The sequence below is a fragment of the Rhinopithecus roxellana genome, chromosome 15 (assembly GCF_007565055.1).
Source record: "Rhinopithecus roxellana isolate Shanxi Qingling chromosome 15, ASM756505v1, whole genome shotgun sequence".
NCBI lineage: Eukaryota > Metazoa > Chordata > Mammalia > Primates > Cercopithecidae > Rhinopithecus > Rhinopithecus roxellana.
Window position 1 is genome coordinate 108,279,513 of NC_044563.1, and position 27,867 is coordinate 108,307,379.

A 27,867-nucleotide genomic window follows, 5' to 3' on the forward strand; every position below is an offset into this window, starting at 1 on the left:
AATTCTTTTGTATTTTTTTAGGAGAGACAGGGTTTCACCATGTTAGCCAGGATGGTCTCGATCTCCTGACCTCGTGATCCACCCGCCTTGGCCTCCCAAAGTGTTGGGATTACAGGCGTGAGCCACGGTGCCTGGCCAATATTTGCTATTCTTATAAATCCCTGCATGATCTTCCAAAGGTTTCAGTGATCACTGTGACCTGAGTCACCACAAGCTCTTGGTGGTTAGAGCAGTGAGAACTGGGGCCCACCTGAGAAGTATTCAGTATGTCAGTTATCTAATGTGGCCGAAAAAAATGACCCCCAAAACTTAGAAGTTTGAACAAACAAACATTTATGATCTCACAGTTTCTATGGGTCAGAAACCTAGGAGTGGCCACACCTGGCTCAGGGTGTCTTACAAGGCTACAGTCGGAGTGTCAGCCAGGGCTGCAGATGTCTTCATTTGACTAGGGGAGGACCCACTTCTAACCTCACTCATGTGGCTATTGGCAGGTCTCAGTTCCCTGCTGGCTTTGGTTGGAGCTGTCCTTCAGTTCCTTGCCACGTCTTAGGGCACCATGAGTAAGTGAGTCCAGGATACATACACACTTAAGAATGATTAAATATTGTATGATTCCACTATATGAGGTACCTAGAGTTACCAAATTAATGAAGATAGAAGTAGAATGATGACTGCCCGGGGCCTGGGGGGAAGGAGAGCAGGGAATTATTTTCAGGTTTGCAAAATGAAAATGTTCCGGAGATTGGTTGCACAACAGTGTGAACATACTTAACAGTACTGAACTGTATACTTAAAAACAGTTAAAATGATAAATTTTATGGTAGACAAATTTTGACACACACCAAAAGAATGGGATGTAAGATCTAGATCACATTTGAAGGGATGAGATTATACCAGGGCATGAATACCAGGATGTGGGGATCATCAGAGGCTGCCCACCACATTCAGTCAACATTTGTAAGGCCATCTGAGTGCCGGCCACCCCCAACATGTGCATGGCAGGACCTGCTAACTCTCAGATCTGTCCCTCTCATGGAGAGGTCCCAAGCAACAGAAAAACCATCGAAAGCCTGCTCCACAGCTCTTACTTTTAGAATTATCTTGTAAACAGGTTATGTTTCCAATCAATGAGCCCCAATTCAAATTCAGTTCCACCACAACCTTCTTTGGTCTCTAATACATCTCACATAGAATACAAAGACAGAATAATGACTGCACTTTCAGGACCCCATTCTTGTGCCCATTTCCTTACAGACCGTACTGTTAGTTTTCAAGCCAAGGATAAGGAGGGGAACTAAATCCCAGATAAGAAGAGAAAGGAGGAGGGGCTCCCATAAACTGGTGTTGCTAAAGTGGAGAAACCACTATTTCATACCCTAGTCAAATTGGAAGAAAATTATTTCAAGCACTCTCTTTCTGGTCTTGGAGCCAGTTTGCTCTACTCCATCAAGATAAATATGATAAAATGTCATTTTTTCCCACAAAACTGAGAGCAAAGATCTATTTTTAAGGCGACACACCCAGCAGGAGGAGAGAAAACAAAGTTTGACTAAGTGAGTTCACATACAGAGGTGCTTAGCAGAGTACTCGGTACATCGAAAGGTATTGTTAAGATGACAGTGGGTCGGCCGGGCGCAGTGGCTCACACCTGTAATCCCAGCACTTTAGGAGGCCGAGGCAGGCAGATCACGAGGTCAGGAGATCGAGACCATCCTGGCTAACACGGTGAAACCCTGTCTCTACTAAAAATACAAAAAATTAGCCGGGTGTGGTGGTGGGCACCTGTAGTCCCAGCTGGTCAGGAGGCTGAGGCAGGAGAATGGCGTGAACCCAGGAGGCGGAGCTTGCAGTGAGCTGAGATTGCGCCACTACACTCCAGCCTGGGCAACAGAGCGAGACTTCGTCTCAAAAAATAAAAAATAAAAAAAAATAAGATGACAGTGGGTCAAATCCTATGTGGCATAGGGCAATATTTTGTCTAGTCAAAATATCTCTGAGATTCTTCAGGAAAATACTGCATGGAGCTCAGTGTGGGTCAGTTTTCCCACAGCACTGATGCACTGAGGTTCCCTTGATCAAGCACCAAAATGAGTTAGTCGGTTTGGACATGGAGATTACATGATACAAGAAAACACACTCTCAATACCAGAGTCTCACTCAGGGCAAGGAGATATGTACACCCTATGAGGGACGAGGCTCCAGAACTGCAGACAGCTAAGGGAACTCCAGATCTGTCTCCCATCTCACACTCACTGCAGGGCAGATTCCCACTGAGGAAATGATGGAACTTTCTACTCCATTTAAACAACAATAATAATACTTGTTGTTATTATTTTAATAGACCGTGGATATCTGAACTCATGTAACTTAAAAACCTACACGGTGCAATATCACACAGGGTGCAAATTAAAACACAGCATTAATAACAACACCCTAAGAAGTCTTTTCTAGTCTTGAGCACTTAGCAAATCCACTATGTACTGAGCACAATGCCATGACATAGGTTCGGCGGGATTTGAGAGGCAACATGGGCACACGTCCTTTTCTTGTTACTCTGCTTGGGTAGCTCACAGCAATGCCTTCCACAAGTGGCCGCCCTGTGGGGTGGCTGTTATACCATGAAAGTGACAGGTGTCACCAATCACTTGGTAGGCCTTATTTTCTGGGAGCATATGCACATGTAGCTTATTTTCTTTCTTTTTTTGTTTTTTTGAGACGGAATCTCGCTCTGTCGCCCAGGCTGGAGTGCAGTGGCCGGATCTCAGCTCACTGCAAGCTCCGCCTCCCGGGTTCCCACCATTCTCCTGCCTCAGCCTCCCGAGTAGCTGGGACTACAGGCGCCCGCCACCTCGCCCGGCTAGTTTTTTTTGTATTTTTTAGTAGAGACGGGGTTTCACCGTATTAGCCAGGATGGTCTCGATCTCCTGACCTCGTGATCCGCCCGTCGCGGCCTCCCAAAGTGCTGGGATTACAGGCTTGAGCCACCGCGCCCAGCCACATGTAGCTTATTTTCTAAGGAGATGCCCTCTGGCTAAGGAAGGCACAAAGCTGCGATTCGAAGGAAGGTATCTGTCAAGAGTTGGGCTTCATGTGTATCTGTCCACCACTAACTTTCTCCATAAACCTCATATTTATGAGACGTGGAATATGGAGAGAGAGAAAAGTAGAACTTTAAAAAATAGGAGCTTTAAAGAGCCTATAGAGAGACCCACCATTCTTCTTAAGGGCAAGCAAAAATCCACTTCAGTAAAACACTGGGAAGGGCACAGAAGAAGGTGTTGCCCAAACCACTGACAGGCCTAACCTCCACATCTTAGACTTGGGAGCCTTTTCACTGAACATCTTAGGGCGCCATGAGTGAGTCCAGAATACATATACACTTAAGAAACTGTATAGGCTGGGCGTAGTGGCTCACGCCTGTAATCCCAGCATTTTGGGAGGCCAAGGTGGGCAGACGACAAGGTCAAGAGATCAAGACCATCCTGGCCAACATGGTGAAACCCCATCTCTTAAAAATACAAAAATTAGCTGGGCGTGGTGGTGCATGCCTGTAGTCCCAGCTACTCAGGAGGCTGAGGCAGGAGAATCGCTTGAACCCGGGAGGCAGAGGTTGCAGTGAGCTGAGATCACACCACTGCACTACAGCCTGGGCAACAGAGCAAGCCTCCATCCTGCCCTCAACCAAAAAAGGAAATTGTGTAAGAAATAATCTCCATAGAAAATGTTCTCCAATCCTTCCTATCTAGGCTAATACTTACTTGATTTTGTATTCTTGTTCCCTATTTGGTGTCCATCACTGGCAAGACATTGGCATGTTTGGTTTTATAAAAATTTGATCTGGTATACAGGCCACCAATACGTTGCGTTCAGTCAGAAGTTTGGAAATTTCTAGGCAAATGGCAGGATTATAAACCTCTCTAAGGTGAGTGGAGAATGGTGGAGCTCAGCTTTCAGTGTGCATTAGAATCACCTTGAGGGCTTGTTAAGTAAAACACAGATGGCTGGGCCCACCCTCGCCAGTTGATTTAGCAGATCTGGAATGGGAACTGAACAACTGCATTTCCTGAGTTCTCATGTGATGCTGATGCTCCCGGACTGAGGATTATACTTTGAGAACCCCTGTGAAGGGTAGACCCCAGAAGGGTATTTTCAAGGCAGAGACAATAAGAAGCTAATTCTTTCCAAGACTCGGTTCCCACAGCTGTTCTCTGCACAAATCTTGGCAAAGTCTTTGCCAATACACATTCTGTCTTTTCTTTCCTGTGGACCTCAGGCATATAGATTTGGATTGACCATAATCTTTGGTTTGTGACCCACTCTCACCAGTGGTTAGGCATGACCATCTGTTCGTTCAGTCATTCATTTTTAATAACACTAATCAAAATAAAAGCTAGGACCTTGAAAATAACCTACACCTAACCACATGGAACTTATCCATCATCTATCCTACCTCCCAATATATGAGTTCATCAGCTAAGCAGTTAACCATCTTTCTCTTACTTTTCTTTTTACACTTTTATTAGATCTATAAACTATGGTACAATCATACAGTGGAACACTGAACATCAGTCAAGACCAACAATCTCCAACAACAAACAAGAATACAGGTGAATCACAGCAATATAATACTAAGTGAAAAAAGGAAAGATAACATACAGATGATATCAGTTTATAACATTAGAAATATATATTCTTTCGGATGCCTTAAAACAGATGTGCATTTTAAATCTTAGTATTTCTAATCACTGAAGAAATACTAAAAAAAAGAGTCCACGAGTAAAGAAATGTACCCAGTCAGTTTTAACAAGGGAGGACATGACCTTACCCCATTGTGTCCTCCTCAGACTCCCTAACAAAGTTCGTCCTCCAGCTGCATCCTTCAGCTTCCATGAAACAGTGCCAAATCAAGAGCCCAGACACAAGGAGGCAATTCACAAAAAAGGAAACGAAGCAGTAAACAAACATGAGGGGGAAAGACATGAACTCTGCTCACAATCAGAGAAATGCAAATAAAAGCATTTTGGGAGGCTGTCATTCTATGACTACCAAATTAGCAAAAATGGAAAAAAAAAATAGGGCACAGTTGTGATGCCTGTGAATGTCTGTGACAGTCCAGTAAAACTGTAAAACCGACAGGCAGAGACAATGATGTCAGCAATGTAAACTAAAAAACAAACAAACAAACAAACAGCTGCACGCTGAGGTGTAACGCACACCTGTGCAGACATCCCATTCTGCGGAGTTTATCCCAAAGAAGTCATTCAAGGGAAAGAAACAACCTGGATTGCCCCAACAAGGCAGTGCCTCAGAAAACCACAGCAGGGCAACATGACGGTATGTAATACAGTTGGGGCATATTACAGTTTCGAAGAGAAATGTATAGATGATATTTAATTCAGGAACAATACAAAATACAAAATGGTAGGTGTGTTGTAGTTAAAGCCATGTAAACACGGGTACCTACCTGTACAAGGACCGCAAGCAAGGCCGAGTGCAAAAACATAGCTATTGTGTTTGGGAGTGGGGACGGACGTGGCTTTCTGCCTTTCAGTGTGTTAGTGCGTTCCGTCACTGCAGTTTGGTGTCGCAATTATCTTTTTAAAGCTTGAGAGGTTCCTACCTTGAGAACTTTCACAGCTTTCCTCATCACTATTGTCTTGACAGTTATTCTGTCCATCGCAGATGAAGCTCTTGTCAATACAGAGGCCGTTCTTGCAGTGGTAGCGGGCGGTGGAGCAAAGCAGAGGGTTTGCTGCTGCGGAGGGAAAACATAGCACATTACCAGGGAGGCCAGCAAGTCCCCTTGGGGACCGTGGAACTTCTTCCAGCCTGGGGTGTGTCCTGCTTAGGAAACAGTAAGCTTATCTTCTTCTAAGATGGCACACTCAAAGCCCATCCTGGAAGACTGGCCAGCCAAACCTGGACACAAGACTTACTCTGCCTCATTCTAAAACTTCTTGGGGGGTCTTTGGAGAGCTCTGCCACTCTGGTTAAGTCAGTCTGCTTAATAACTGAATATTTGTGCCTTTCAACACCAGCAACAGGAATTCTCTCTGAGATGTACTGAATCTTGGGTTCGTCAACATTTACCTTTTTTGGTGACAGCACAGGGTCATTCTTAGGAACATTAATTTTTAGACTAGGCTATAATACAGGGTTGCCTTTGGCTCCTTTTTAGAACTTTCTAGTCTCTTTTTAAACTGTCCTAGGCTGTTGTGCTTTTGGAATTCTTTTAAATTTTTTTTCTATTTTTGTTTTTTTAATTATGCAAATTTTGTTACATATACATAAGGCATGATGTGATCAATTTTGTTACATATACATAAGGCATGATGTGATCAAGTCAGGGTATTCAGGTGTCCATTACCCAAGTGCAGTACTTTTTTGTTAAGTATATTCACCCTACTCTGGTTTCTTTTTATCTCACTGTATGTTTGTATCCTTTAACCCACTTCTCTTCATCTCTTTGTCGTCCTCCCTTCCCCCCATTCACCCTTCCAAGTCTCTGGTCTCTGTTATCTATTTTGCCACTCTCCACCCCCACGCTCTCAATGCCTCACCTGAAATGGTCAACTTGAAGGCTGGTCAACAGACACTGAGGGGTCTGGGCAAAACCTGAACCTTATGCACATATCCTGGAGGAGGCAAGAGTGAATGGCTGGTAGCATAAGAGACACATGGAGCAAAGCCAGGACAGAAGGAGTAGCTGAGGCAGGGATTGACACACCTCTGCCACTGCGGAAGTAATGACATGATCTGATCCCACAGCTGTGTAGGATGCTTCCAGTTCTCTAACGACATAGCAGCCTTTTAATTCCTCACTTTTTCTTTGTGACTCACTAAGGTAAACTGAGTAGCCTCAATTTCTTCTTTGCAAACAAAAAAGCCCATGAACCTAGTTGGTCAGTGACCACTTTCTGAGCAGCTCCTCCATGAGGCTCCTATTCTGGGCACTTTCTGAGACCTCAAAAGAAATGACAGATCTGCGCCCTCCCCTTAAGAAGTGTGACAACTGGCCAGTACAAGGTCAGCACAAAACTATTGAACAACACAACAGCAAATCTCCACAGAAAACCAGTAGTTCTATAGTACAATTTACTTGCAGTATGATTCAAACAAGGTTCATTCCAGGGCTCTGTTTTCAATAACTGAATCAGCCAAGTAGAAATGACTCCAATCCCAGCTCTGCCACTTATTAATCTTGAGCAAATGACTTCACTTCTCTGAGTCTCAGCTGCTTTATCTGTGGACAGGACCCTCGACATGATTTGTGAGGTCCAGTGCCTACTGAAAATGTGAGATCTGCTGTCAAAAATTATTTTAAAAACTCAAGATGGCAAGAGCAGAACATAAAACCAAGCATGGTCCCGTTCTCAGCTAAGCACTGGCTCTGTATGGCTACGCCAGCCACAGACCAAGAAGCTGATCCTGCTACTTACAGCATTAATCTGAGCATCAAATGATATCCGTGGGAAAATGTACAGTGCACAGTCTGACATGTAGCACAGGCTCAGGGAATGTTATACTCATTCCCCTCATTATGTAAATCTCGGTCCTGCAGAGTAGTGGTCCTCCCACGAGGAGCAACATCTGTAATGATGAAGAGGGGTCATCCTGGACCTCGGGGAATGAACTGAGTCAGCACCCGCATTGCATGTGGTGGGTACAGCACCAGAATGGATGCCAGGCCCAGCACAGAAGATTGCTACGTTGCTACAGGATCAGAGCCACACCAGCTCCAGTGTCTCTCTGCGGTCCTCAACAGCAAGATGGCAGTTGTGATCTGTCTTCTCCCTACACTTCACTGAGCTATTGTGAACACACAGAGATCATAGCTGCAAGGACTTGGTTAACTTCACAGCACTATCTAAATCTGAGGAACTGAAGACTTTCTTAACTATTCAATTCCAAAAGTTTGATCCGAAAGGTCAGAAGAGGTGGGGGAAATGGAGGAAGCCAGTGCTTTCAGTGTTGAGGATGATGGACCAATGATGTAAAGTCAAACAAAAGTGGTCTGGCCTGAAGATTGAAGTTTTAATATTGACATCACTGTGGGCCAGAGAATGGCTCAACTGGATCAAGCCAAAACCAAGGTCTGACTTCAGCCAAAACCAAGATGGAGAAATCCTGAAACCACAAATCACGTTTGGTTTTTGTCCAAGGCAGCTCTCCAAACCCTTGTGTCCATCAACATCCCACCATGGTGACCTTCAGCTTCTCTAGGACCTTGTGGGTCACATCTATGCAACCAAAACATCAGTAACCATCAGCTCACTCAGACAGCCTGGGAAAAGCATTCTAAGTGCTCCAAGATGCGGTGTTCACAAGCTTATGTAAACCTCCTGACGGGGAAAGCTGTGCAGAGTCATCCTTGCTGAAACCAATGTCATCTACTTACTTTTCCTCCAGTCTCAGACCCTTTCAACCTCTCAGTTTCCAAGGAAAAAAGTCACATACGTGTATATGTCTACATACGTATTACAAGACTATTATAGGTAGGTGTATGTATGTTTAAAAACCAAGTCACAGATTGGTTTTAATGAATATAACCCAAAATACTAGTAGCCAGAATATGTAAAGAACTCTCAAAAATCAAAAAGGAAAAGACAACTCAATAGAAAAAAAGGGCCAAGGATGTCATCAGGCAACCGACATAGGAGGGACAGCAAATGGTCAGTAAGAACGTGAAATAATGTATACTGTCGCTGGTGATGATGTGCCGCTCTGCCTGAGACTTCCCACACTCAAGGTCTAAGTGCCAGGTCATTGGCAAGAATGTGGAGGGAGAGCAGGTCTCATCAACTACAAGCGGGGGTGTAAATTGGTACGTCCACCTGGGAGGCCCATTCAGTAATAGTAAAGCCTATGGTGCACATAGCATGGCCCAGTAATTTCACTTGCAGCTATATACTCTGCTCTAGAGAGACTCCGTTTTCTTCCTTTTTAAGAAAGACGGTCTCAGTCACTGACTGCAGTGCAGTGGTGTAATCACACCTCACTGTAGCCTTACTCCTGAGCTCAAGCGATCCTCCCACCTCAGCCTCCTGAGTAGCCAGAACTAGAGGCATATACCACCATGCCTGGCTAATTATTTAATGTTTTGTAGAGACAGGGTTCTTGCTATGTAGTTCAGGTTGCTCTCAAATCTCCTGGCCTCAAGCAATCCTCCCACCTCAGTCTCCCAAAGTGTTATGATTATAGGTGTGAGCCACTGCAAGACTCTTGAAGAAACAAAAATGTTTACTGAAATCATTATTTGTAAAACTAGAAAATCAGAAAGGACTCAATGGGCCAGACACGGTGGCTCACGCCTATAATCCCAGTACTTTGAGAGGCTGAGGTGGGTAGATCATTTGAGATCAGGAGGTCAAAACCAGTGTGGCCAACACGGTGAAACCCTGCCTCTACTAAAAATACAAAAATTAGCTAGGTGGTAGTGGCGCACACCTGTAATCCCAGCTACTTGGGAGGCTGAGACAGGAGTATCGCTTGAGCCTGAGAGGCAGAGGTTGAAGTGAGCTGAGTCTGTGCCACTGCACTCCAGTCTGGGTGACAGAGTGAGACCCTGTCGAAGGAGAGGAGAGGAGAGGACAGGGGAGGGGAGGGGAGGGGAGGGGAGGGGAGGGGAGGGGAGGGGAGGGGAGGGGAGGGGAGGGGAGAGGAGAGGAGAGGAGAGGAGAGGAGAGGAGAGGAAAGGAAGTGGCTCAAATGTTTACTTACAAGAGAACAGATACAATGTGTTATACTGTTACAATGCTAGGACTGGCTAACGCTCCTATCAAGGGCCAGATAGTAAATATTGTAGGTTTTGGTAGCTGTTTGGTCTTTCATCTCTGTTGTAATGACTCAACTTGGCCATTGTGTTGCAAAGCAGCCATAGGCAATTTGTAAATGAAGGGCATACTATATTCCAATACAACTTTATGTACAAAAGCTGGTGTTAGGCAAAATAGGGCCATAGTGTGTCAACTGATGCTGTATTGTAGTGAAAAATGAATGAACTGGTGTCAAGATGGATAAATCCTACAAATACAATGGTGAGGGAGAAAAGCAAGCAGTGATGGTACCAGGAAGCAGACAAATGCCTGGGCAGACAGGGGTGGGTCCCCAGTGAAACCCCACCTCTAAGCCAAAGACAGTTTAAAGCCTGAAAGCCAAGCTACAAGTCAAATCCATGGACCAGATTGAGAAACTGCCTTCCTGTTTGGTACACTTTCCTCTGATGGATCCCCACCATCACTTATTTTACATATACCTACCCTTTCCTAATTGGTTTTCTACACTGTCATGCCCACCTTTGAGTGGTGTCTTCACTTTAACCTTTTTTGCATAGTCACAAACCAATCAGCATGGACTCCCCATTCTGAGTCCATAAAAAGCCCTGGACCCAGACACACTGGGAGAGAAAACCACCCCTGCATTCCCTCTCAACTAAGAGCTGTTCTATCACTCAATAAAATTTTTCTCCATCCCTACTCACCCTTTGAATTCTCAGCATATCCTCATTCTTCTTGGACATGGGACAAGAGCTCAGGAACTACTGAACATGGGTACAACCTATAACACGGGCGGGCTGAATGGGCAGGGTGCCTCCAGCAGCAAACCTGGGGTGGAGTAAGGCCCAGGCAGGGCGGGGAGCGTCACTGCCTGTGGAGGTACCCAACTGGCAAAATGGCCCACAAAAATCCTGTGTCAGTAGTAGGTTATGTCCTGTACTATATACCATTCATACGAAGTTACCCACGCAAGAGAATGCTACTTATCATAGCAGGATTAAAAAATACACATACGGAAAGAAAAAAAAAAAAACTTGAATGGGAATAAACAACCCCAAGTCCAGGGCAATGGATGCCTCTGCAGAGAAGAGAAGATCCCAAAGGGATATGGCTGGATATTTCTAATTATATTTGGTAATATTTTATTATTTTAAAACTCTGAAGCAAATACAGCAACATGGTGATACATTTTTGAAACTGGATGTTGGGAATGCAGGTGTTCATTTTACTTTACTTTTCCTTTTCAGTATGTTTGAGAAACCTCACTAAACATTTTTGAACGTCTAGTCTAGCAGAAATGTTTCAGTGAGCATTCACTTTCCTTCCCTTTTACTCTCCCATCATAAAGTTCTCCCTGGTCCACAAACACCTCTTAATATTTAGTATCTTTCACACTCAGGGGCATAGTTGCTCAAGAGACATAGCTATATCCTTGTATACAACCACACCTAGCATTCCTCCTTGTCAATGACTCCTCATAATACACAGTGTAATCTCCCCCATCCTTTGCAGGGCAGAAAAACAGAAGTAGAGGATGGTAGAGGAACACAGCCCAAACCCAGCAGCAAGCTAGAGAAAAACACCTCCCAACGATCAAAATATACATCGCAATGTTCAAGGAAAAGGCCTCAGGCCATTACCTCTCTCAGGGTCTACTATGCCTTCTCCATTTATGTAAATTCCAACAAGTTCTCCATACCAGCTCCCAAAGACAAAGCAAATAAAAAGTGAGAGGGGATGTCACTTGCTGCCTTGTAGACAAACTGGCAGCAAGAAATAAAAACTGACAACCAGAGAAGGGGACAGAAAAGCTCTAAAAAGCAACCTCAAGAATTCCAAAAGCTAAAAATTTAATCACATGGCAGTAGAGTGGAAAAATAGATAACAGAGACTGGGAAGGGTGAGTAGGGGGAAGGGAGGAAGATAAAGAGATGAAGAGAAGTGGGTTAAAGGATACAAACATACAGTGAGATACAAGGAAACCAGAGTCGGGTGAATATACTTAACAAAAGTGTACTGCACTTGAGTAATGGACACCTAAATACTCTGACTTGATCACATCATGCGTTATGTGTATGTAGCAAAATTTCTCCTGTACTCCATATATATGCATACATTCAAAAAATAAAAATAAAGGTAGTTTAAAAAGAATTCCAAAAGCACAACAGCCTAGGATAGTTCAAAAAGAGACTAGAAAGTTGTAAAAAGGAGCCAAAGGCAGCCCTGTATTATAGCCTGGTCTAAAAATTAATGTTCCTAAGAATGACCCTGTGCTACTACCAAAAAAGGTACATTTTGACAAAGCCAAGATTCGATACATCTCAGAGAGATTCCTGTTGATGGTGTTGAAAGGCATAAATATTCAGTTATTAAGCAGACTTACTTAACCAGAGTGGCAGATCTCTCCAAAGACCCCAGACAGCTCAGATTTCACTACATTTCTTCCAAAGCCTCTGCAGCTATTTACTTGGCTCAGCCAGATTTCAGAATGATTGTATTTGGGACTATGGTGGACAAGTCTTAGGGGTTTCTGTGGTCCCATGGGGCCTGGTCTAGGACCCTGGAAATGGTAAATGCTCAATGAACAGATCATAAATGGACCAGGAAACATTTCATCCTCTGAGATGTTATGTTTCAGTATCTTTTAGCCATATTTAATGTGATCCAAATGTTTGTTTTCTTTGTCCTTGTTGCGGCTTACCAGTCACTGAGAAATGTATTATGTTACTCAGTTAACTGGGGAGAGGAACATTGTATTTTACAATATTTATTTCACTAGGGGTGGAGAAAATTGTCTGCAGAGTCAACTTCAAATACTGAATCATAGGCTCAAAAGCTCCTTGGTTATTATTACCCAAAAAAACCACAGGGTTCTAAAGCTCTATTTCCCAAGCCACAATACTCAGGAAAAAGAACTTCTCTCTCTCTGGCAGAGGGAGGGGAGCGAGGCAGGAGTGAAGGGAACCGCTTAGTGGTGAATTAAACTGGCAGGGTTTACTTCAACCACATCTAAAAGATAGGACCGAGGGACCACTGTGGTCTCCCAAAAGCAACTGACTGGCTTCAAGACAGGAAATGAAGCAATCTGTCTACAGTAGGACTTAGGAAATGTACTCTTTAACTCATTTAAAGTCTGTGAAGTCGGCTCCTCTCCTACCTCAAAGGGTCTTGACAAAACACATAAATGAGAAACTCCTTGTCATTAACCCCCACCATTCCCATCGGCTCCTCCAGCCTGCGGTGGTCACCACTCACTTCCCAACCTCACAGCCTCCACACGGTCCTTGTATTACCAGCCCCAATTTCCCTGGAAACCAGGCAATTGAGGGAGAGGGAGCTGCACCCAGGCTTTCTCTTCTCCAGGACAGAGGGCGCCTGGCTCCAGGAAACCAGAGCCCACTGAAGCAGTGTCCCTGCAAACCATCCCGGCAACAAGTCCTGCACCCTTGGTGACTTGGAAAATGCTTGCTGCCTTGACCTCGGCTTGCCTATGGACACCTGTGAGTTCCTCCTTCCAAAGTCTGCTCAACAGGTCCTGTTGGGCCTCTCCCAGCCCCAAGGCTACCAGGTCCCCCAGCCTCAGCAGCCTTGCCCCCTCCAAGACAGCACATGGCCTATGTGCAGCCACATTTTGCACATGGAACTTCTTCTGTGTCTGCAGGAAAGGAAAGGGCCGCCACTCTGGGCAAGCAGGCAAGAGGCAAAAATATTTCAGTCTTGCTTCCCTTTTCCTCAGGCTCTAAGGACTCAGAGGATTTTAATTTTCAAAACCCCTCTAGAGTCAGTGCAAGGGGCCACTGGCAGAACTCAGAGTCACTGCTAATGGCAGTCTGTTTCTTCCTCATCAGTAAAGGCTTCCTGGACATGGTTATCTCCTGTTCAACACCCAACCCTGCCTTTTCCAGGGAACAAGTCCAGTATCACCACTTCAATTACCACCTTTCTGTGGATAGCTCCCTAAACCTTCCCCCAGAAACAAACATCTTTCTCCTGCTGCCTCATGGGTTCCTCTGCCTGAATACCCTCTCACCTCAAACTCTGCATATCTGAAACTGACATTCTCCCCTCTGCTCCTAACCTCTCCCTCTTCCTGTGGTCTTACTGCTATGAGAGTGCCACCATGTCCCACTTCCCCAGTCTCCAGTCATGTGACCTTCTTCCTCACCTCATCCTGCATCAGCTCAGTATCAACTGCTTCTCACTGAGTATAATATATAACCTTTTATAATCTCAACTTTTTATGATCTGCCCCAGCTGACAATTCCAAGCACACATTTTGCTGTGGTGGTTAGAAGTGAAGGTGTGAAGTCCACCTGGGCTCAAATTTCAGCCTGCCACTTCACCAGCTATACGATGTTGGAAAAATTATTCAACTTCTCCAAGCCTCAACATCCTCATCTGTAAAGTGAGGAAAAAAATAATGTCCTGTCATCAACTTTTATAAAAATTAAATGAGCAAAGCATGGAAAATAGCATGCGGGCCACAGTAGGTGCTCAATAAATGTTTATTATAATAATTATTAGCCAGGCATGATGGCTCAAGCCTGTAGTCCCAGCACTTCAGGTTGCTGAAGTGAGAGGACAGCTTGGGGCCAGGCGTTCGAGACCATTCAAGGCAGCACAGCAAGACCCCTTCTCTTAAAAAAAGAAAAAAAGAAAAAAAAAGTTTAAAGATTAGCCAGGCAAGGTGGCATGCACCTGTATTTCTATCTACTTAAGAGGCTGAGATGGGAGTATCAATTGAACCCAGGTGTTTGAGGTACAGTGAGCTATGATTGTACCACTGCATTCTAGCCTGGGCAGTAGAGCAAAACCCTGTCTCTAAAGAATATGTATTGGGCAAAAATTTGCTGGGCGTGGTGGCACGTACCTATGATCCCAGCTACTCAGGAGTCTGAGACAAGAAAATTGCTTGAATCCAGGAGGTGGAGGTTGCAGTGAGCCGAGATCGTGCCACTGCACTCCAACCCGGCGACAAAGCAAGACTCCATTAAAAAAAAAAAAAATGTATTGGGAACATTCATATAACATTCATATAACAGTTCATATAACATTCATATAACAGTTAAAAGTTCAGGCTCTGTATTTATACTGCCTAGGTTGATACCTCAACTATGCCACTTACTAAGTGTGTGAGTATGGGCAAGTTACTTATCCTTTCTATGTCTCTGTTCCCTTATCTATGAAAAGGAGGTAATAACACTAGCTACCTAAAATGAGATCATCCACGTAAAGCATGTAGAAACAGGCCATATACAAGGTAAGTGCTCAGTAACTGTCAGCCAAGCAGTTCATGTGCCCTGAAAGTTTGTATACTATACAGGCAAGTCAATACGCCGTTACGAAAAAGCATGAGAAGTACCATTTATTCAGTACAATGTTTGCTGCCTGCTAAGGCTGAGCCTGACAATATATGTGGCACTGGGAATATAGCTGTGAGCCACACTATAATACTATCTCATGGCTGTCACAGTGTAATAGGGAAGACAGTAAGTGTGGAGAAGGATGAAGCAGGTGAAAGAAACAGAGTGGGAGACTAGGGAGGAGAGGGGTCATTTTTCATAGGGTGGTTATGGAAGGCCTCTCTGATGAGGTGACATTTGTTTGAAGAAGGTCCCGTACAGTCTGAGAACACACCGGAGGATGACCCAGCCCAGCCTTGGCAAACCAGAAAGATTTCCAAAGGAAACCAGTCATATAAGAGTCTTCAAGGAGACCTTGATGATGTAGCTTTGGAGTACTGGGAGGAAAAATTCTCCTGTTGACACTTTTAGCTCGGCTAGTCTACCCAATAAAAGACACAGCTTGCTGAGGCTACAACTGATGAATTGGCTGAGGGGTGAAGAGGAAACGGGGACTCTCATCTGGATTGACATGAATAGAGCTACAGAAATATGCCAGCAGTGTGGAGCTCTGTGCACAAAAACACAGACATAGTAGCTAAATGATTCAGTGGTGCTCAGAATTCAGGCAAAAATTTGTCATCAGTGGAGAGATACAGTCCAGGACACAGTGGTTTTTCTGGGCACAACTACACTAGAAGCTGTAGCAGAAGATCATCAGCTTGACTCAATTTTCTATCGTGGTCCCCAGACACCCTGCCATTTCAGTTCTTGGCTGGAGTCCTCATCCTTACTGAAAGAGGACTGGGGTGAGAGCCGTGCTGCCAGCCAACCCAGGGTTTCACCTCCAGCCCAGAATGTGTGAGGACAGCGGAAGAAAGAGGCCAAACAGCAAAAAGCAGAAAGGAAAAACAGTCAAAGGGCAAAAATCTCAGCATTGTGAAGCTCTAAAAGAAACTATTGGTTTTGAGGGGCTGGGTACGGTGGCTCACACCTGTAATCCCAGCACTTTGGGAGGCCAAGGCAAGCAGGTGGCTTGAGCTCAGGAGTTCAAGACCAGCCTGGGCAACATGGCAAAACCCCATCTCTACAAATTTTTTTTTTTTTTTTTTTTTTTTTTTTTAATTTGGCTGGGTGCAGTGGCTCATGCCTGTAATCCCAGCGCTTTGGGAGGCCAAGCAGGGTGGATTTCTTGAGGCTAGGAATTCGACACCAGCCTGGGTAACAAGGTAAAACTCTGACACTAGTAAAAATACAAAAAACATTTAGCCTGGTATGGCAGTATGCACCTGAAGTCCCAGATACTCTTGGGGGGCTGAGGTGGAAGAATCACCTGAGCCTCGGAAGTCAAGGCTGCAGTGAGCTGTGTTCGTACTACTGCACTCCAGCCTAGATAATGAGAGCAAGACCCTTTTCCGAAAAAAAAAAAAGAATTATATATACTGGGTTTTTGCTTATCCTCACTCCTGAGTGCAAAATGAATGCTACACATGGAAAACACATGTCTGCAAACCAAAGTTCTTTAAAAATATAACTCTCTAGTTATTTTTGTTAAAGTCAAGACATCACTAAACAGAACCACTTCTTTAACTTTTATTTATTTCTTCTCACCATGTCATTATGGAAAATTTCAAACATATACAAAAATAGAGACTGGTTTACTGAATTCCATGAGTTTAACAATTATCAACTCACTGACCATTTTGCTTCAATCCCTGATGGAATTGGCTTGAAGTGCATCCCAGATAGCACATCATCTCTTTATATACTTCAGTATATATTTCTAAAAGACAAGGACTTTAAAAAATAGACAAAATACCATTCTTACACATTAAAAATAAATAATAATGCCTTAATATCAAGTATCAAACCACGATTTAAATTTCTCTATCTCAATTTTTTTAACAGTTGATTTGTATGATCAGCATTCAGATATGGTCCACACATCACATTTGGTTAATTTGTCTTTTACTCTCTTTCAATCTATAAGTTTCCTTTTCCTCTGTTTTTTCTTAGTTTATTTATGAATGAAACTGGGTCTTGAAGAATTTCCCACATTCTGTATCTAAAAGTATGCCCCTTCGTGGGGTTATTAACATATTCCCCTGTCCCTGAATTTCCAGTAAACTAATGGTTAGATTTAGAGGCTCGATCAGATTCAGGTGGGATATTTTTGGCAGCACGATCTCATAATGGTGATGTGTATTCCTTGGCACTGCATCAGAAGACTGTCTTTTTGTGCTGCTGAAACTGGCTTATGGAAGTTCCTGCTCCAGGTCAGATGCAGTCATCATACCTCACTCCAGCTTTCCCACTGAATATCACTTAAAAACCTAAAGAGAATGCATGCAGTAGCTGCAAAGGGTAATTTGGAGCAGGCCAAATGGAGAATAAGACCAAAATTTAAACTATCACCAAAATGGTGGTGAGTTTACCGTATTTTCTCCCTTTTGGAGCCCCAGGAAACTGGAAAGAATCAGAGACAGTAAGAAGAGAGAGGAGCTCAGAAAAGCTAACCCATAAAACTGTTTATGAACTCCTGGGATGATCCCCCCAAGCTGCATGCACATGGACCTGGTCCTAATCAGCACATCAAAGACTGAACTCACAAACTACTGGTAAGGGCACAGGCAGGACACATCCAAATAGCACTGCAAAAACAGTGTGAAAACGGCTATAACCATAGCTCACAAAGGGCTGGTAGAAACCTGTGGCCTAACCTGCCTAGGTCATTTACCTACTAAAACACATATATAAGCACTCTCTCTAGGCTTCAAGTAAGACCCACAGTGTCATACATAATAATCAAAATATCCAGAATATAATCCAAAATTATTTGTCATATTAAGAACCAAGAAAATCTCAATTCATTTGGGTTAAGACAATCAACAGAGAAATGCCAAGATGACACAGATGTTGAAGTTACACGATGAAGATTTTATAGCAGCTATTACATAAATACTCTAATAAGCAATCACACACACTCTCAAAACAAATGGAAAAATAGAAAGTCTCAGCAAAGAAAGAGAAGATATAAAGAAAACCAAAAAGAAATTTGAAAATAGAAAGACACGGTAACTGAAATTTAAACAACTAAAAAAACCAAACCAAAACAAAACAAAACACTATATAGGCTTGAAAGCAGACTGGAGACGACAGATGAAAGTGTAAGTGAACTTGATGGCAGATTAATAGAAACTGTCCAATATGAACAATGAAAAGAAAAGGGAGTGATAAAAAATGAACAGAGTTCTGGTGTGGTGGCTCACGCCTGTAATCCCAGCACTTCGGGAGGCTGAGGCAGGCGCATCACTTGAGCTCAGGAGTTTAAAACCAACCTGGGCAACATATCAAAACCCACCTCTACAAAAATTACAAAAAAAAAAAAAAAATAGCCAGGCATAGTGCTGCATGCCTGCGGTCCCAGCTCCTCAGGAGGCTGAGGAGGGAGGTTCACTGGAGCTCAGGAAGTTGAGGCTGCAGTGAGCCATGATCGCATCACTGCACTCTAGCCTGGGTGATGGAGTGAAACCCTCACCCACCCCCAAAAATATTAAAAAAATAAAAACTCACAGAGCCTCAGGGACTTGTGGGACAATAAAACCAGATTTAACATTGTTGTCATTAGACTCCCATAAAGAAAGGAGGAACCGTACAGTACTTTAAAAATATTTGAAAAACTAATAGCTGAACATGTATAGCAAAAGACAAAAATCTACAGATTCAAATAGCTCAGAGAACCCTAACAGGATAAACTCAAAGAAATCTATACCCAGACACGCTATGATCTAACTGCTGAAAACTAAAGACAAAAAAAAAAAAACTTCAAAGCAGCTAAAGAAAAATGATGTATAATCTATGGGGAAACAACTTGAAAGACTGTAAATTTCTCTTCAGAAATCGTAAAAGCCAGATGGAAGTGGCATAGTTAAAGTGCTTACAGAAAAGAACTGTCAGCTCAGAATTCTATATGCAGTAAAAATACCCTTTAGGAATGAAGGTGAAATAAAGACATTCTCTGACGAAGGCAAGCTAATATAATTTGTTGCCAGCTTTAGAAGAATTGCTAAAGGAAGTTCTTCACAGAGGAGGAAAATGATACTAGAAGAAGACTTGGCAATATCAGGAATGAAGGAAGAGTGATCAAATGGTGAATATCTGGGTAAATACAATACGTTTGGAACTCTTCAAAATACTTTTGAATACTTAAAGCAAAAATTTAAACACTGCCTTGTGGGGTGGCTAATGTACACAGATGTACTATATAAGACAACTATACTCTAAAGTGACCTAGAAAGTGGCAAGGTTTCTTTAATACATTCTACTTGAAGTGAATCCACACTAATTCAGAACTGTCTGTGAAAAGACTGACTGGTAGGTTCAGGAGTTTTCAGCCTGATCTCTCCATTATGAAGGCCCCATCAATTTTTTACCTAATGGTTTTAAGCAGTCATTGATGATCATTACCTAAACCCATTCTTCATTAGGAGTTACAAAATGAAGATACTCTAATTTGTTTATTCTTCTATTCACTGGTATTCTTCAATAAAAAATAACCTTTTAAAGTCAGATATTTGATTACTCTGAAATATAATTCATATAGGAGCAAGGGGATAAAGTTTGACTCATACTTTTATTTACCACTTTCCAAAACAGTGAGCTAGAATCACTATTTTTTCTAATTAAAAAAAATTGTATTTACTTATTTATTTTTATCGAGATGGGGTCTTGCTATGTTACCCAGGCTGACCTTGAACTCCTGGGCTTAAGCAATCATTGCTCCCATCTCACACTCTCGTGTGTGAGATGTGTGCCACCTCGCCCGGCTTCAGAACCACTATTTTTAAATGGTAGCTATGTCAGAGGAAGATGCTGACTTAATCTTCATTGGCATAGTTTGGAATGGGTATAATTTACTCATTTAGAAAATTAAAGACGAGACCAGGCATGGTGGCTCATGCCTATAATCCCAGCACTTTGGGAACCCAAGGTAGGAGGATTGTTTGAGCCCAGGAGTTCGAGACCAGCCTGGGCAACAGGGTGAAATGCCACCTCTACAAAAAAATATTTTTTTTTAATTAGGTGGGCATGGTGGCATGCACCTGCGATCCCAGCTACTCACAAGGCTGAGGTCGGAGGATTACTTGAGCCAAGGAGGTTGAGGCTGGAGTGAGCTGTGATGACACCACTTGCACTCCAGCCTGGGTGACAGAGCAAGACCTTGTCTCAAAAAAAAAAAAAAAAGAGAGAATGTGCTATATTCAGGAGACCCGTATCATGTGCAGAGACACACAGAGGCTCAAAGTAAAGGAATGGAGTAAGATCTACCAACAAACAGAAAACAAAAAAAGGCAGGGGTGGCAATCCTAGTCTCTGATAAAACAGACTTTAAACCAACAAACATCAAAAGAGACAAAGAGACATCACATAATGGTAAAGGGATCAATTCAACAAGAAGAGCTAACTATCCTAAATACATATGTACCCAATATAGGAGCACCCAGATTCATAAAGCAAGTCCTTAGAGACTTACAAAGAGATTAAGACTCCCACACAATAATAATGGGAGACTTTAACACCCCACTGTCAACATTAGACAGATCAATGAGACAGAAAGTTAAAAAGGATATCCAGGAACGGAAATCAGCTCTGCACCAAGCGGGACGTAATAGACATCTACAGAACTCCACCCCAAATCAACAGAATATATATTCTTCTCAGCATCACATTGCACTTATTCCAAAACTGACCACGTAGTTGGAAGTAAAGCACTCCTCAGCACATGTAAAAGAACAGAAACTATAACAAACTGTCTCCGAGACAGTGCAATCAAACTAGAACTCAGGATTAAGAAACTCAATCAAAACTGCTCAACTACATGGAAACTGAACAACCTGCTCCTGAATGACTACTGGGTACATAAAAGATGTGTTCTATGAAACCAATGAGAACAAAGATACAAAACACCAGAATCTCTGGGACACATTTAAAGCAGTGTGTAGAGGGAAATTTATAGCACTAAATGCCCACAAGAGAAAGCAGGAAAGACCTAAAATGGATACCCTAACATCACAATTAAAAGAACTAGAGAAGCAGGAGCAAACACATTCAAAAGCTAGCAAAAGGCAAGAAATAACTAAGATCAGAGCAGAACTGAAGGAAATAGAGACACAAAAAAACCCTTCAAAAAAATCAATGAATCCAGGAGCTGGCCTTTTGAAAAGATCAACAAAATTGATAGACCGCTAGCAAGACTAATAAAGAAGAATTAAATAGATGCAATAAAAAATGATAAAGGGGATATCACCACCGACCCCACAGAAATACAAACTACCATCAGAGAATACTATAAACACTTCTACACAAATAAACTAGAAAACCGAGAAGAAATGGATAAAATCCTGGACACATACACCCTCCCAAGACTAAACCAGGAAGAAGTGGAATTCCTCAATAGACCAGTAACAGGCTCTGAAATATTGAGGCAATAATTAATAGCCTGCCAACCAAAAAAAGTCCAGGACCAGACGGATTCACAGCCAAATTCTACCAGAGGAACAAGGAGGAGCTGGTACCATTCCGTCTGAAATTATTCCAATCAATAGAAAAAGAGGGAATCCTCCCTAACTCATTTTATGAGGCCAACATCATCCTCATACCAAAACCTGGGAGACACACAACAAAAAAAGAGAATTTTAGACCAGTATCCCTGATGCACATCGATGCAAAAATCTTCAATAAAATACTGGCAAACCAAATCCAGCAGCACATCAAAAAGCTCATCCACCATGATTAAGTGGGCTTCATCCCTGGGATGCAAGGCTGGTTCTACATACACAAATCAATAAACGGAATCCAGAATATAAACAGAATCAAAGACAAAAACCACATGATTATCTCAATAGATGCAGAAAAGGCCTTTGACAAAATTCAACGGCCCTTCATGCTAAAAACTCTCAATGGGCCGGGCGCGGTGGCTCAAGCCTGTAATCCCAGCACTTTGGGAGGCCGAGACGGGTGGATCGCGAGGTCAGGAGATCGAGACCAACCTAGCTAACACGGCGAAACCCCGTCTCTACTAAAAAATACAAAAAACTAGCCGGGCGAGTTGGCGGGCGCCTGTAGTCCCAGCTACTTGGGAGGCTGAGGCAGGAGAATGGTGTAAACCCGAGAGGCAGAGCTTGCAGTGAGCTGAGATCCGGCCACTGCACTCCAGCCTGGGCGACAGCACGAGACTCCGTCTCAAAAAAAAAAAAAAAAAAAAAAAACTCTCAATAAATTCGGTATTGATGGAACCTATCTCAAAACAATAAGAGCTATTTATGACAAACCCACAGCCAATATCATACTGACTGGGCAAAAACTGGAAGCATTCCCTTTGAAAACTGGCACAAGACAGGGATGCCCTCTCTCACCACTCCTATTCAACAGTGTTGGAAGTTCTGGCCAGGGCAATCAGGCAGGAGAAAGAAATAAAGGGTATTCAATTAAGAAAAGAGGAGGTCAAATTGTCCCTGTTTGCAGATGACATGATTGTATATTTAGAAAACCCCATCACCTCAGCCCAAAATCTCCTTAAGCTGATAAGCAACTTCAGCAAAGTCTCAGGATACAAAATCAATGTGCAAAAATCACAAGCATTCTTATACACCAATAACAGACAGAGAGCCAAATCATGAGTGAACTCCCATTCACAATTGCTTCAAAGAGAACAAAACACCTAGGAATCCAACTTACAAGGGATGGGAAGGACCTCTTCAAGGAGAACTACAAACCGCTGCTCAATGAAATAAAAGAGGACACAAACAAATGGAAGAACATTCCATGCTCATGGATAGGAAGAATATCGTGAAAATGGCCACACTGCCCAAGGTAATTTATAGATTCAATGCCATCCCCAGTAAGCTACCAATGACTTTCTTCACAGAATTGGAAAAAACTACTTCAAAGTTCATATGGAACCAAAAAAGAGCCCGCATTGCCAAAACAATCCTAAGCCAAAAGAACAAAGCTGGAGGCATCACGCTACCTGACTTCAAACTATACTACAAGGCTACAGTAACCAAAACAGCATGGTACTCGTACCAAAACAGAGATATAGACCAATGGAACAGAACAGAGCTCTCAGAAATAATACCACACATCTACAGTCATCCGATCTTTGACAAACCTGACAAAAATAAGAAATGGGGAAGGGATTCCCTATTTAATACATGGTGCTGGGAAAACTGGCTAGTCATATGTAGAAAGCTGAAAATGGATCCCTTTCTTACACCTTATACAAAAATTAATTCAAGATGGATTAGAGACTTAAGTATTAGACCTAAAACCACAAAAACCCTAGAAGAAAACCTAGGCAATACCATTCAGGACACAGGCATGGGCAAGGACTTCATGTCTAAAACACCAAAAGCAATGGCAACAAAAGCCAAAATTGACAAATGGGATCTAATTAAACTAAAGAGCTTCTGCACAGCAAAAAAAAAAACTACCATCAGAGTGAACAGGCAACCTACAGAATGGGAAAAAATTTTTGCAATCTACTCATCTGACAAAGGGCTAATATCCAGAACCTACAAATAACTCAAATTTACAAGAAAAAAACAACCCCATCAAAAAGTGGACAAAGGATATGAACAGACAATTCTCAAAAGAAGACATTTATGCAGCCAACAGACACATGAAAAAATGCTCACCATCACTAGCCATCAGAGAAATGCAACTCAAAACCACAGTGAGATACCATCTCACACCAGTAAGAATGGTGATTATTAAAAAGTCAGGAAACAACAGGTGCTGGAGAGGATGTGGAGAAATAGGAATGCTTTTACACTGTTGGTGGACTGTAAACTAGTTTAACCACTGTAGAAGACAGTGTGGCAATTCCTCAAGGATCTAGAACTAGAAATACCATTTGACCCAGCAGCTATCCCATTACTGGGTATATACCCAAAGGATTATAAATCATGCTGTTATAAAGACACACGTACACATAAGTTTATTGCAGCACTATTCACAATAGCAAAGACTTGGAACCAACCCAAATGTCCATCAGTGACAGACTGTATGAAGAAAATGTGGCACATATACACCATGGAATTCTATGCAGCCATAAAAAAGGATGAGTTCGTGTCCTTTGTAGGGACATGGATGCAGCTGGAAACCATCATTCTCAGCAAACTATCACAAGAACAGAAAACCAAACACTGTATGTTCTCACTCATAGGTGAGAACTGAACAATGAGATCATTTGGACACAGGAGGAGAACATCACACACCGGGTCCTGTTGTGGGGTGGGGGTAGGGGGTAGGGATAGCATTAGGAGATATACCTAATGTAAATGACGAGTTAATGGGTGCGGCACACCAACATGGCACATGTATACGTATGTAACAAACCTGCACGTTGTGCACATGTACCCTAGAACTTAAAGTACAATAAAAAATAAATTAAAAAAAGAGAAAATGGAAGACCAATGTCCAAACATTTAAATCATATAAGGTCTTTAATTATGGCAGGGAATATATAGGATGACATAACCATTTAGATTGCTTATACTATAATGTGTCATACTTGCATTTTATCGCCATTAGATTATTCTGGGTGTGTGTGTGTGTCTGTCTGTGTGTGTCATTTCTCCCTTAGATTATAAGATCCCCATGGACAACAGGAAGCAGAGATCAAGGTGATACTCACTTACTAAAGGATTAACTAAAATACAAAAGAAGTATATTTTTGTAAGTCCAAAATCAAAGGCAAAATCCTAGTAACTGGTCTTTTCTCACAGTTCTGTTTTAAACCACTATTTTAAAAAATCAATTACTCTGTGCCAGCCACTATACTGAGTCTTTTCAGTTATTTCATCTAATTCTCCAACAATCCTGGGAAGCAGGCTCTCAGCACCCATAGTGTGCAGACCAGTAAACCGCTATGCAAGAGATGATGTGGCATATCCGACTCATGCTTCATTAGGGTACAGCACAAATCCAAGCCCAGAGTCTGGGTTGAGTCATTTCTTCCAGTTGCGCCTCTCCTCTTAGTGATATGTATCCTCCCTGCTGGGGTTGCATGTCCATCACTCTACTAACCACACAATCATCTGCTGGCTGTGCCAGATTCTTGACACTTGGAGCCCAGATGATGAAAGAAGGCAACAGGACAAAATGCAGGGGAGAGTTAGAAACTTCCTGTGCCCCTACTGGGAAAGGACAGCCATGATTGCTCCCTAGAAAGGCATACATGACATAGGAGACAGTCATCCTCCTCATCAGAGACTTACAATCGAGCCAATGAGGCAGGAGGAAGAACATAATCTATCAAAAGAATCACTGAAGTCGTTAAAACTTGTGTTTGGAAAAAACTGATAATGTGAAAATGGTCACAATATACAGGACATTACAAGTAAGTACAATGTGCTTAGAGAAGGGGGCTGTGTGTATGTGTGTGTGTGTGGAGAAGGGGAGAAGGAGTGAGAGAAAAGTGGGGAGGAAAGTGGGACAGATGGGAAGAGAAGGAGGAGGAGAGAAAGGGAGAGAGAAGATAAAGAGTGGGAGAGAGAAAGAGAGAGGGGAGGGAAGGAGGAGCAGAGGGGAGGGAAGAACTGGCACACAATGGCATAAATATTAACAGTGTCTCATTCTAACTTATGGGATATGGGCAGTTTTGATTTCTTCTGTATACTTGTTTATATTTTGCAAGTTCTTTACAATAATCAGAAGAAAATTATTTATTAAAATATGTGATGGGGATACAAAAAGGGATGAGTAGGATGAGCACAGAAAATGTTCAGGGCAGTGAAACTATTCTGTATGATACTATATGATGGCTACATGTCATGATATACTTATCAAGATCCATAGAATGGTCAACACTAGAGCGGACCCTAATGTAGATTATGAACTTGATGTGTTAACACAGGTTTGATTGTAATGACTGTATCACCCTGGCCAGGGATGTTGACAATGGGAGAAGCTGTGCATGTGTTGGGGCAGAGGATTTGGAAAATCTCTGTACCTTCTTCTCAGTTTTGCTGTGAACCTCAAACCGCTCTAAAACATAAAGTCTTATATTTATATATACACACACACACACAAACACATGCACAGAAAATAAACATGAAAGTTTGTTCAGAGCTGATGATAATTATGAAGGCTCAAGTAGTCTAAACATTTTGAGGAATGGGGAAAGTAGAAGAAACAGTGACCACAGTGACCAGTGGCAGGTATGAAGCAACTTGATGGGAGAGCTGGGCCAGTATTAAAGGTGAAGAAGAGAGGCTTGAAGGTCACTGAGACTGCTGTATGCAAAGTCATTATGGACAGCAGGATGCTAAAAGGAAGGATCTGCATGTGTCCAAGGTAAGGAGTAGTTAAACCCAACAGCAAGACTGCTAGGCTGCAAGGTGAGAGGGAGTGAATATGTGTGTGTGCACACTGATACCAGGGGAATATTATACAGCAGGTAAAACAAATCAGGGTGGTCGCAGTCAAGGAGGACATTAATTTCATCTATGATACTTGAACTGTTTTCTCAAGAATAAATTTTTATAGTATGCATACAACTAACATATAAACACTTTTTTTTAAGACAGGGTCTCACTCTGTTGCCCAGGCTAGAGTGCAGTGGTACCATCTCAGTTCACTGCAGCCTTGACCTCCCAGGCTCAAGCATCATCCCACCTCATCCTCCTGAGTAGTTGAGGCATATGCCACCAGGCCCACCTAACTTTTGTATTTTTTGTAGAGATGGGGTTTTACCTTGTCGCCTTGTCTCCTGGACTCAAGCAATCCTCCCACCTCAGCCTCCCAAAGTGCTGGGATTACAGGTGCAAGCCACCACACCTGGCCAACTTTTTTTTTTTTTTTTTTTTTGAGATGGAGTCTTGCTCTGTCACCAGGCTGGAGTGCAGTGGCACAATCTCGGCCCACTGCAACCTCTGCCTCCCGGGTTCAAGTGATTCTCCTGCCTCAGCCTCTCGAGTAGTTGGGACTACAGGTGCCCGCCACCACGCCCGGCTAATTTTTTGTATTTTTAGTAGAGATGGGGTTTCACCATGTTGCCCAGGATGGTCTTGATCTCTTGACCTCGTGATCCACCTGCCTTGGCCTCCCAAAGTGCTGGGATTACAGGCGTGAGTCACCGCGCCTGGCCCCGGCCAACTTTTTTAAGAAAAGAATTCAAAGTAAAAAAAAAAGTAAGCAAGCACACAAACATGAAGTGTTGTATCAGTCAGATGAGGGTTTGAATGAACCTAGAAATGGCTCTGCTTCTTATGAGCTACGTGACCCTGGATGAGTTAACGCACTTCTCTAACTTGAAATTTCTTATCTGTTAACTAAGGATAATACAACTGCACTTGCAGAGCTCTTGTCAGAACTGAAAATACAGCACGTCTCACGCTCAGTGCACCTGGTAGAGCCCCTGATAAATGGTGGCTGGACATTTACAGATTTACACAAGAAGTGGGAAAGAACAGAATCTGGGTAACAGAAGAGAATGCCTGAGCCTCTAGGTATAAGAAGCACATGATGAGGGTGACCGACGTGGACAAGTTTGGCTGGTGGGAAAGAACAAGGGATCACAGCGTCCAAGTGCACAGCACTTACTGCAGTTCTCTTCATCGCTGCCATCGGGACAGTCCTCAAACCCATTGCACCGGAAGCGACCAATGATGCAGTGGATGCCGCTGGCGCAGGGGAAGAAGGTCGGGCCGCATTTCGACTTAGCCTTGGCTGCAGGAAGAAAA

At 42.9% G+C, this 27,867-nt stretch overlaps 1 protein-coding gene across 4 annotated transcripts in view; it reads right to left on the reverse strand.

Annotated features, from left to right (window-relative positions):
• Nucleotides 1–27,867, reverse strand: part of LDLRAD3 (low density lipoprotein receptor class A domain containing 3) — a 291,981-nt gene that overhangs the window by 125,339 nt on the left and 138,775 nt on the right. For all 4 annotated transcript variants that reach the window (XM_030917618.1, XM_030917620.1, XM_030917619.1 and 1 more), the window contains exons 3-4: nucleotides 27,728–27,853; nucleotides 5,624–5,758 (exon numbers count right to left, since the gene is read on the reverse strand). In XM_030917618.1, coding sequence (XP_030773478.1) covers nucleotides 5,624–5,758; nucleotides 27,728–27,853 — 261 coding nt within the window. The remainder of the gene's footprint in view (nucleotides 1–5,623; nucleotides 5,759–27,727; nucleotides 27,854–27,867) is intronic.